Raw genomic sequence first — 11055 nt, 5'->3', positions numbered from 1 at the left:
CCCCCCCTCCCCCCCCCCCCCCCCCCCTCCTCTTCCCCCCCTTCTCCTCCTCCCTGGTCTAAGAGCTCCCAGATTCTCCTCCCCGCAGCTTGAGTAATATCCCCCATCTTCCCTGGATCCTGTTACTTCCCTTTCTACTGCCTAACAAAACCCAGATCTCATAGCCGCAGCCTTCCTTCTGGAACTGGTGAGATTCTCTCCCTGTTGCTTCTGTGCACAGAGACCACATTTCAGGAGCTCTGCCAGGTGGGGCTCATGATCGTTCTAGTCCCCCCACTCCAGGCCTGCTCCCCATCACGCCTTTTCCAGGATGCCTGCCCTCAGCCCTCAGCCCCCCTCTGGGCCCCCTCTGGCCCCTCATGCGCTTGTTGCCCAAGTAAGATTTGACTTTATCATTTCCACTGGAGTCAGGAAAACTCTGCTGCGTTTTCGTGCTGTCAGTCATGAAGTTGAAAGCTCAGTTTGGGGGGAAAAAGCTGTTAGTATGTGTGCTGGGCCGCACGTAAGAAAGTCAGATTTTTTTATTGACGCGTTTTGCTGGGTGACAAGCCCTCTTCTTCATCTTCTGCTGCCCTCCCACATTTTCTTCTTCGTGCTGTCTCAACACTCAAAGGCGATATTTTCTTTTCTTTATTTTACAAGTCTGGCAGGCTTTTCTAGCGTCTTGTATGGTGTCCCTAGAAGACTGTGTCCCTGAGTCTTTTCCGGATGCTGGTTCGTTACTGCCCGTCATTGAATTCTCTCGTTGGCTTGTAAATCACTTTGGAGAAACGGCTTCTCTGCGACGTGGGCTCTGCACGACCGGGCTTGTGGCACATTCATGCAGCTTCCTGTCCCTGAGCCCCATTGACTTGTTCTCCTCAAGTGCATCGCCGTATCTCAAGGGCCCGGTCTCTTATACATTCCATAAAGTTGTGCCGTATAAATAATAATACGGTTTTGGCTGCTGTGGCCACGTAAAAACTCTCAAATGCCACACGGAACACTAAATATCACATCACCCCGTGACAGACGTGCTGATGTATTGGCAGAAGCTCTTGTCTTGGACTAACGCTTCACAGTCTTTACTTTATGATTTTTCTAAACTGTAAGACATCTTTTTCCTCTGACAACCCTTCTTACATTTTTTTAAAGCCATCTCTTGAATGTCTTTTTTTACCCATTCAAACCGTAAATTGGTTCATATAATCTAAACTTGCTAATAGAATGCCCTTCGACTCGGTAGCCTTTTCAAGCATTCCAGCCCGGAATCCTCGAAACACGGTGATCTGTGAGGCAAAAACGTGGGTGATTTCATTTCGGATGGAACAGGGGTTTTTTTGTTTTGTTTTAATTTTTTTAATGTTTACTCGTTTTAGAGAGAGAGAGAGAGAGAGAGGCAGAGTGTGAGTGGGGGGAGGGGCAGAGAGAGGGAGGCCCAGAATCCGAAGCAGGCTCCAGGCTCCAGGCACTGAGCTGTCAGCACAGAGCTGGACGCAGAGCTCGAACTCATGAACTGTGAGATCATGACCTGAGCCAAAGTCAGACGCCTAACCAACTGAGCCACCCAGGCACCCCTCGGATGGAACAGGTTTTTACAACATAGTTTAAGAGAACTTTCTAAGGTTTATCCACACAAGTGACTCACTCACTGTGGGTCCATGTTTCCTTTTATCTGCTCTAAAATGTGGTGACAGAAAGAGAGAACGCAGTCCCCCCCCCCCCCGTTTCAGGAGCATGACCCCTGAGTTCAGCGGTGGAGTCCCCAGGGTGAACGGTTTTGGTGGGGGTGGGGGTGGGGGGAGCTCTGGATGAGGCTGGGGAGCTGGAGCCTCACAGGGCTCGCAGGGGAGTGGCAGGCCTTTCGGAGAACTTGCTGTGCGTTCTGATGTCTTACAGTTCCCTTGACAGCAGATGTCTATGAGAACTCACTGGGAATTGGGCCGTGTTTGAAGTCACACAAAAATAAATCTGGATGGTTAGACGATTTCTCTCTCCACCAGTTTTTCTCTCCTGCCAAAATTTGGAGCGTCACCCTTCTGGAAGAGCACAAAGCTGGGAAATGGGAGGTGGCAGCTGTGCGGTCTGGGGTGTGCGGGGGCCGGTGGGGGGGCATGGAGTTTTCTCGGAGACCTCACTGGCTGACCAACTTCAGACCTAGCACAGGGCCTGGCCTGTGGGGGCTCACTGAGTGCTTGCGGAATGAATGTTTACAGGTGCCTTGCACCCACACGAGGGTTTTAGGGCTCCCTTATAAGCTGCTGTGGGGGCAGGGAGGCCTTTCGCATAGCGATGCGTTCTCAGATTTTAACCTTCTCTTACCTTGTACCTGTGCTCTGCCGGTTCAACCACACGCAGGTCTTCTTTGATGTGAGGATCGGAGACAAAGATGTTGGCAGAATTGTGATTGGCCTCTTTGGAAAGGTTGTGCCCAAGACTGTGGAAAATTTTGTCGCTCTGGCCACAGGCGAGGTAGGTCTCAGCTGTGGGTCCCTTAACTGTGCACAAAATGGGGTCTCCCTTCTTTTAAGCCCGGCGTAAATACAGATGTTTTCTGGGAAAATAAGTGTGGAATTAGCAGGTCCAATGAACCCGGGACGTCTTAACAGTATTTTACTTTATTTTTGTACAAAATCTTACTCTTTGGGCACCCTGTGTCCTTGGGGTTCTAGAAATTGAGGGGAACTGCATCATGTGAAAACGCAGATTGCTCTGTTTTCACTTATTCACATTAATCCTTGACTTCCACAGTTGGTTTCTTTATTTTGGGTCTGCTAATGAGAACATTTCTATTAGTACCTTGTTGCAGGGACCTCATCAGGTTCTGCCGATAGCTCGTGTCATTTTCTCATTGTGTCCTTTCCAGATAAACGCTGGGGTTTATCTTTTGGTGTGGGTTATACCTACTCATATATTCAATTGACATAATCTCTTTAGAAAGGCTACGGATATAAAGGAAGCACATTTCATCGCGTCATCAAAGATTTCATGATTCAAGGAGGAGACATCACCAGTGGGGACGGCACTGGCGGTAACACTGTCTTTTGCATTTTTCCTTTTCTGTCTACCAAACTGACACCTCAGATCAAGTCAGTGTATCCACCCCATGAAGTGAATTCCCAGGTTCAGGAAACCAATTCATCAAGACCACCAGACTAATTCTTCAGAAGCACAGGGTTTGGGCCGGGGGGGGGGGGGGGGGGGGAGGGCAGGGGGAGGACCTCATCTACCAAAATCTAGTCCTAGGTGTGAATGAGTGAGGCTTCCTAGTTTTGTTTTGTTTTTTTTTTTATCTTTTTTTAAATTTATTTTGAGAGAGAGAGAACACATGGGGAAGAGGGAGAGAGAATCCCAAGCAGGCTCCACACCACCAGCACCGAGCCTGACGCAGAGCTTGAACTCACAAACCGCGAGATCGTGACCTGGAGGCTTCCTAATTTTAAACAGTATTGCTTTGGTGTTCCTTATCTTTTCGTGGTGGAGATATATTCATCCAGTAGACCACTGTGCAGTTTTTAAAATGCTAGATTCCCAGTTTGCAACAGTAGAGAAGGCTATCTGACACAGGAAGGAAAGGTTGAGTATAACACTGTGTGCACTCTGGGGTGGCAGCCAGCCTCAGACGGGGATGCAGGAGAGGAGAACTTGCAGGGGAGGCCACCACTCTGGGAGGGCGAGGCTGGAATTTAGGAGGCAGGATTACAGGTGGCTTTACCCCTTTCTTTCAAAATTCTTTCATTTTGTTGTCAGCTTTTCCTGCAACACTAATAATAAAAAGTAACAGAGGAGTTGTCAAAATTATAATATACACGTTTGTAAACAAAGGCAGAGCCCTGTGAAGCACAAATAATTAACCTTACGCAACGTCGGATATCCCTGAGGCTGTGGTTCCTCACTGCGGATTGCAGGTGCCCAGCTCCCTGGAACGTCTTCCCTTGGGATCGCCGGGAGTTTGTGACCTGGACACACACCATACCTACAGCCACATTAGGATTTCAGTTTCATTCAGGTTTAAGATTTCCAGTTCAGCAAATAACTTGCTGTGATGGGTATTAGATTGCTAACTTTTTAAAGAAACACTCGGGCTGTGTGCAAGCTCTATTGCTAAGTGTATGCTTACCGCCATGGCTTATCTATAACAAAATGGCTACCATTCAGCCCTCGGATTGGCCGGGTCCTTCGGGAGAGTTACTTTCACTCCCTGCCAAAATGCCACAGGGGTATGGGGATGTAGAGTGGAGTAGAGAAGTGGTTCGGGTGACTCGGGTCAGTGGGGCCAGGGTGAATGCCTGGGGAAGCAAGCCCCCGCTGCTGCAGAGCTGGGCCTCTCTGGAAAAGCCTGCAGGTCCGGTGGCAGTGTCCTTTGAGACCCGCATCATCTCAGGGTCCCGCCCTGGGGCCAGGCAGGAACAGTGACTGAGCTTTCCTGTGGCCACTTTCCTGCTTTTTTCTCTCCCTCTCTTTGCCTTCCCTGCCGTGTGTGTGCACGCACATCTTGAGTTAAAATTCTCTGAGTTTTGGAGGGAGGACCTTTTGGATCCCTTCACTTCAGTCTCGATCTCTCTGTGAGCAGAGCTTTCTCCAGGCCACCTCATCTGTCCCTGACCAGTCAGCTGTGAATCGCTTGCCTTGGACACCCACTCCTGGTCCGTCTAACTGAGCCAGGATGTTAAGGTTGGCAAGTGAGGGATAAGGAGCCCGGCAGAAGGGGAGGCGGAGGAAGTGGGTGTGGCAGGCGTTCCAGGTGGGAGAGGACAGAGCAGACACTTCTCATGGTCTCTCCGGCTGTCGTGTGGGGAAACCATGTTCCGCTCCACTTGGGGCTTTGCCAGAACTCCAGTCAACACGCCCACGTCTGGTTCTTCTGTTCAGGGGTTGGATCGCTGGGTGCTCCGGTTGCTACCACCCTCTGTCTCCTGATGAGACCGGAGGTCATCGTGCCTGATGACCTCCTGGCGGGCTGCCCTTGCTCAGAGCGCTGACTCAGGAGGGAGCAGCAGCTTTAGTGACAGAAAGTCCTCTGACTTTCCAGTTCTGCTGTGCAGTTTTCAAACTTTGGAACCCCTGTTGCCTCACTCACAATGGGATTGAGAATACCTGTTCTGTAGGGCTGTGAGAATTAGCTGAGGGTGGCAAGTGCTAATTGCATCACGGTTGGGTGCTGAGGTAGGAGTGACACAGGACAAGTGACTTGAAGCTCCGGACAGAGATTGAGCCAGGAGGATGGCTCACCCGCCTTTCCATGTGGCTCTATGATGTCATCCTGCCCTTCACTTCCTTAGTTCAGAGTGAATTGTTGGCTTAGCCAACGTCGGGGTCTTGCTTGGAGGCCAGAAGGTGCTGCCACGTCTTTTGTGTTTATCTGAGCGTCTGGAGCCAAATTGTATCACCTCCTTTATTTTCCTTTGTTTTACCATCTTTTCCCCCTTCCCCACCTCCAGAGGTTAACCAATTCTATTAAAACCTTATGTCTCCCTTTGAAGAATTTACTTTCATATAACATCTGGTGATTCTCCAGATTCTCTTTTTTTTTTTTCCACTTTGTCTCACCCAGGTATAAGCATTTATGGTGAGACATTTCCAGATGAGAACTTCAAACTGAAGCATTATGGCATCGGGTGGGTCAGCATGGCCAACGCTGGGCCTGATACCAATGGCTCTCAGTTCTTCATCACCTTGACCAAGCCCACCTGGTTGGACGGCAAACATGTGGTATTTGGAAAAGTCCTTGATGGAATGGTAACTTGATATGTTATTATTTCTCATTCAAAGTCTTCTATTTATAATGAAGGACTTTCAGTGATTTATTTTCATCTTAAAATGTGTCTGTTAGAGGTTCATCATTATATGATGACTGGCTTCTTCAGAGGTGAATAAACTGGTATTTTATTTTTAAAATTTTTTTAATGTTTATTTTTGAGAGAGAGAGAGAGACAGAGCGCGAGTAGGGGGAGGGGCAGAGAGAGAGGGAGACAGAATCCAAAGCAGGCTCCAGGCTCTGAGCTGTCAGTACGCGGAGCCCAATGCGGGGCTCGAACCGATGAACCGCGAGAACATGACCTGAGCCAAAGTCACACGCTTAACCGACTGAGCCACCCAGGCGCCCCATATTGTGGTGTTCTGACTGTTAGGAGCACCGGGGCAAAAGCTGGAGACTTGACGTGGAAACACTGAGTACTTAATTTATCTTACTACTTGATATAAATGAAAACTTTTTTAATGTAACCAAATAAGACTCAGGTCCCATATGTGTACACAGTAGAATAATATTCTGCCTTAAAAAGGAAGGAAATCCTGTAACATGCTACGACGTGGATGAACCTTGAGTATGTTAAGTAAAATAAGCCAGTCACAAAAAGACCGGATGATTCTACTTTGGTATCTAAAGTAGTCAAATGCACGGAAACATGAAGGAGAATGGTGGTTGCCAGGGGCTGGCGAGGAGGAAGAAATGGGAGTTGGTGTTCAGTGGGTGCAGAGTTTCAGTTTTGCAAGATGAGAAAGTTCTGCCCACGAGCCGTGCACTGTGAATATACGTAAGACTGCTGCATTGTCCATGTAGGAATAGGTAAGATGGTACATTTTATGTTATGTGTTTCTTACCGCAATTAAATATAAACTGTTAAAAAAAAAAAGACACTGAGCCCCAGGTGCTTCAGGACACAAACAGGTCACTTTCGAAGTCACAGTACAGCAACCAAAACTGCTAGAGAGAACTCAGATTTCTGCTGGTCTGTCTGAAAGAATAGTGGAGGGGTCTGACTTATAATCCATGGGAACACATCTTAAAATCCTTACTGTCTTCAGTTCCCAACACTTCTCCTTAGCAGCTAGCTGCCCACAGAAGCTCCCAGCTCCTAAACTAGCACCTGTAAGGTCCGCTCACCCCAACCCTGGACCATTCTTGACTCCCCTGCCCTCTTCCATATTTGATTTTGTTTCATTCTCAGGTCCGAGTTCTGCCTCTTCCCTCCAAACGTTAGCTCCGTTATGGCGATTCTTCCCCACCTTCTCCCCACCTTATCCTGATTCTGCCCATCGAAAAGCCAGGAACCGAGCTGACCCCCCTCAGAACCTAACCCACAGGGCAAGCAAGTATTCAGCCTGCACTGCTGAAGATAGGGTTCTCACGGGCGAGTGAGATGAAATATGGCCAACACGGATGACTTCGCAGCTCACTTTACATCCTGTCACAATAAAGAACAGGCCTGTGTTCTCACGAGACGTCACTGTCCTCACAGGACTGTATTCTTACCCAGTCACAAGTGCACCACTCCGCCAGCGTCTTAGGGAACTCTGTTCTTGGCGTGAGCCGAATGGGGGTGTGCGTGTGTTCAACCAGTCTGGGTTTTTGACGAGTGGGCCGAACCAGGTTTTGAACGGTTTAAAAGTAAACTGGTTCAGACGTTCCCGCAATGAGTGTTGTGGAATACATCACGCTAACCCGTGAGAGAATGAAGAGTGCACGTGTTGTGTTTTCTTCTTCTGGTCACGGTTTTTCTAGATCTTCTGACCTCTCGATCTTCTTATGGCTGTAACTGACTGCACTGAATTCCTTCCACCCACTGGGGTGCATCCTAGGAGACCTGCCTGGCCTCAGAGGAACAGTCCTTAACATTCTGAGTCATAGACTTCTTTGAGAGATTAATGACAACTATATTCTCTCCAGAAAAAAAAAAAAAAAATCACCAGACGTTTTTCTCCAGAAGGAAACAATCGTGTGTGTGTGTGTGTGTGTGTGTGTGTGTGTTTCGTACTGTTGCCCTCTTTGTCTCAACCCTGTGTGGGAAGCAGGTCAGAAGCCAGTATTCCTAGTCCTGGACAAATCCTCCCTCCTTCAGTGTGAAGCGTCAGGTGTGTGCAGCCTTCCCGGGTAGAGATAGGGCTTTCACGCCACTGTGGGGTTGGGGGCTCTAACTCAACCTGGAGGTTAATGGCTGGGGTCGGCTTGAAAATGGACAAACCCAGACCCCGCTCCACTTCTAAGGCTGCCTTCTGACCTGGTTTCTTAACGCCTAGACCGTTTACAGGGCAGAGCAGAAACTGATCCATGCTCCACGTTAACTCTTACGTCGGGTGTGAAGCAGGAAGAAATGTATTTCATGAGAGCCATGTGTGTACAAAAATATCTAATTATGTTTAGAATATAAAATGCTAATTAACAGAGGGAAATTCACAAATACGTTCTTTCACTAGCAAGGGAGTGGATACATTTTATTCTGTTATATGTAAATTTCCTGAATATGGTAAGTTTACCATGGTTGGCTTGTGTGGTTCTTGAAATCATACGAAGGTCAGCGGGGGGGGAGGGGTGGAGAAAACCAATAAAAAGCAAAAACGAAAAAACAAAAAAACCCCTAAAAACAACAAAAAAAACCCTAAAAACAACAAAAAAAAACCCTGGTTTCCCACTTGGGCTTTCAGACTGGGCAGCGATTTCACCTTCTGACCGCCACGGTTGCCAGTCAGAAGCGAGCCATGGGTCTGCTTGTCTTTCCTAGACAGTGGTCCACTCCATAGAACTGCAGCCAACTGATGGGCACGACCGTCCGCTCACCGACTGCACCATCGTCAGCAGTGGCAAGGTAGACGTGAAGACACCCTTCGTGGTCGAGGTCCCTGACTGGTGATACAACAGGCAGAAAACAAAGAACACGCTCTGGCAGGGATGCGTGCGTGTGTGTGTGTGTGTGTGTCTTTTGATTCTCCAAAGTTATTGTTTGCCTTTCTGTTTTGTTTTGGTTTGTTTTTACTTCTGTTTTCTACCCCCGATCACAGGGAAGTTCAGAACATCAGCCACTCAGTGTTTACTTTGCATGAACTGCAGTAAATCACTTGCCTTGGGACTTTGCACTTAGAAGACTTATCCTCTTTCTCCAATGGTGCTATTTTTAAACTAGAAGACTTTGGATGATCTCTTTTCTTTCTATGAGCACAATCATTATTCTGCTGAATTAAATGTGATCCTCAGGTTGAGGGATGCTGAAGATTTGTCTGAAGAAGATGGGGACATGAAGTTTGTTATTTTATATTCAAACAAATTCTCTGCAGATAAAGAGAGATGTGACTAGTGCAATCAGATATATGTCATCGGGACTTTTACCTGGTGGAAGGTGCTTCTGTGTTCTCTATATTAAATGCTTTTTATATAGGTCAATTCTTTTTGCAAGAGTTTTTTTCTTTTTTTTTTTTTTTTTAGTTTAAAGTTCTTTAAAAAAAAAATCCATGTACAAAAATATACGTACTCTGATGTTAACAGTGAACAGACTAGAGGGGGTTCTGCCCATCAAAATACCAACACGATTGGCTAATTTGGGATGGGAATGCACACAAATGACGCCTGACCACATCCCAAACACTTGAGCGGATTAACTCACTAATTTTTAGTCACTGTAACAGTTTGAGAAAGTTCCCTTGAGTCCCACTGCAACAAAAGGGCACCTTTTTTTCCTAGTTACACAGTGGGCACGAAGATTCGGGCTGTGCTCAAACCGGATGAGAAAGTGGAACCCTCCTGGGGCCTTGCTGGAACATACCTGGCTGGAACAGAGTGCCTGGCCTCAAATGGGGGCAGGCTCTGCTCAAAAACGGCCCCGGTGCTTCTCCTCTAGGACCCACGCAGTCAGGACCCCCCCAGGATTCCAGCTCTTCAATAAAAAAAGAAAAAGAACAGTAAATAAATTTTGAGAATTACCTTTGAAAAAAATTCCATCTCTTGGGCTGTATTCTAAGCAAATTGTTTCATCTCAACAGGATGGGAGATGAAATGAGCATTCTCACTGCCGACGGGGGTGTTAGCTGCTGTAACCTTCTTGGTGAGCAACCTGCTCATTTTTTTTTTTTTTTCTAAGAAAAATTCACTGAAGGCCTTCAACATGCCCGGTACCAGTTTGGAGTTCCAGAACAGCAAGAAAAGGACCCCACGGAACTTACATTCTAGAGCTGGAGACGGAATAAATAAGGTGACAGGGTGCTGATGGGGTGAGGAAGAGACACCCATGTGTGTGAAGCAGGTGAAAGAGGAGCCCTGTTTGGTCAAGGAAGCGTCTCCTGAGGGGACGTTGGAGCTGAGGCCTGAGGCTGACAGGGTAGGTGGGGGTCAGGCAGAGAGGCCAGCAGAGGCCGGAGGGTCCCCAGGTGAGAAGGTGTGGGTTCCGGGGCTGCAGAGGAGTCAGGCTGAGACTGGATTGTGCAGGCCTGGGTGCCACAGCCGGGTTCTTCCATTATACACCGTACAATGGGGAGCTATCCGTGTTAAGTTGGGGAAGGGTGTGACGCGGTCTGCATTGAAGAAAGATTATTTTGTCTGCTATGAGGAGAGTTGTTTTTTTGTTGTTTTTTTTTTTTAATAGGGGAGCTAGTTTACACATCAAGAAACTCAAATGGCACCTGGGTGGCTCAGTCGGTTAAGTGTCTTTGGCTCAGGTCATGATCTCACGGTTTGTGGGTTTGAGCATGGGAACCTGGGGCCTGTTCGGATTCTGTGTCTCCCTCTCCCTCTCTGCCCCTCCCCTGCTTGTGCTCTCTCAAAATACACATTTTTACAAATCAGAAGAAAAAAAAAGAAACTCAAAGCATTCACATCCGTATTTTAAGTCCTATTCCTGGCACTTTGCTTTTGAAAGAGATGTGAAATGGTCATGGGCCCCAGTGTTTGGTTGGTCCAGCACCCAGTTCTCCCTGCCATCTGGGCATGGCTGCCCATTTTCTTTGGGGAATCACACCACTGCTGCAAGTATTTCGTATCAGTAGGGGAGGCTGACCCTACGGACGGGTACATCCATGGCCTGCCAAACTCATTTATTAGCTCACTTGACAGATATTTATTGAGGGCTGGGTAGAGCTGCTCACAGTGACAGCCTAGTGGTCCCCATGAAGACAAATAATTCAAACATTTACCACATGAATATATAGCAGGACATCAGGTAGGTGTAAGTCTCTGGAGAGAAATAGCACAGAGAGAGGACAGAGTGAAGAGGTGAGGTGGTCCGGGAAGTCCTGAGTGTAGGCTGAAGGAAGTGAGGGGGCAGCAAGCCCGGGGGACACAGAGGGAAGAGTGTGTGAGGCAGTGGGCCT

The 11055-nt window shown here is 47.8% G+C and overlaps 1 protein-coding gene and 1 long non-coding RNA gene across 5 annotated transcripts in view; one reads left to right on the top strand and one right to left on the bottom strand.

Annotated features, from left to right (window-relative positions):
* Positions 1 to 10388, top strand: part of PPIC (peptidylprolyl isomerase C) — a 14204-nt gene extending 3816 nt beyond the window's left edge. The window contains exons 2-6 of one of the 4 annotated variants that reach the window (XM_049649094.1): positions 2338 to 2451; positions 2917 to 3010; positions 5534 to 5718; positions 8481 to 8564; positions 9831 to 10388. In XM_049649094.1, the coding sequence (XP_049505051.1) occupies positions 2338 to 2451; positions 2917 to 3010; positions 5534 to 5718; positions 8481 to 8564; positions 9831 to 9956 (603 nt within the window). In that variant the 3' untranslated portion in view covers positions 9957 to 10388. Of the gene's footprint in view, positions 1 to 2337; positions 2452 to 2916; positions 3011 to 5533; positions 5719 to 6929; positions 8443 to 8480; positions 9137 to 9433; positions 9799 to 9830 lie in introns of those variants that run through there. The other 3 variants (XM_049649096.1, XM_049649095.1, XM_049649097.1) reach the window with 3 other exon arrangements.
* LOC125935442 (uncharacterized) lies at positions 2443 to 5170 on the bottom strand. The gene is made up of 3 exons (XR_007461678.1): positions 5077 to 5170; positions 3840 to 3955; positions 2443 to 2533 (listed from the first exon to the last, which is right to left on the bottom strand). It is a non-coding gene; the product is annotated as an uncharacterized LOC125935442 (long non-coding RNA).
* Positions 10389 to 11055: the final 667 nt, after the last annotated feature.

Source organism: Panthera uncia, assembly GCF_023721935.1.
Source record: "Panthera uncia isolate 11264 chromosome A1 unlocalized genomic scaffold, Puncia_PCG_1.0 HiC_scaffold_17, whole genome shotgun sequence".
In the NCBI taxonomy this organism is placed as follows: Eukaryota; Metazoa; Chordata; class Mammalia; order Carnivora; family Felidae; genus Panthera; species Panthera uncia.
This window is presented reverse-complemented; position numbering and strand designations above follow the sequence as displayed.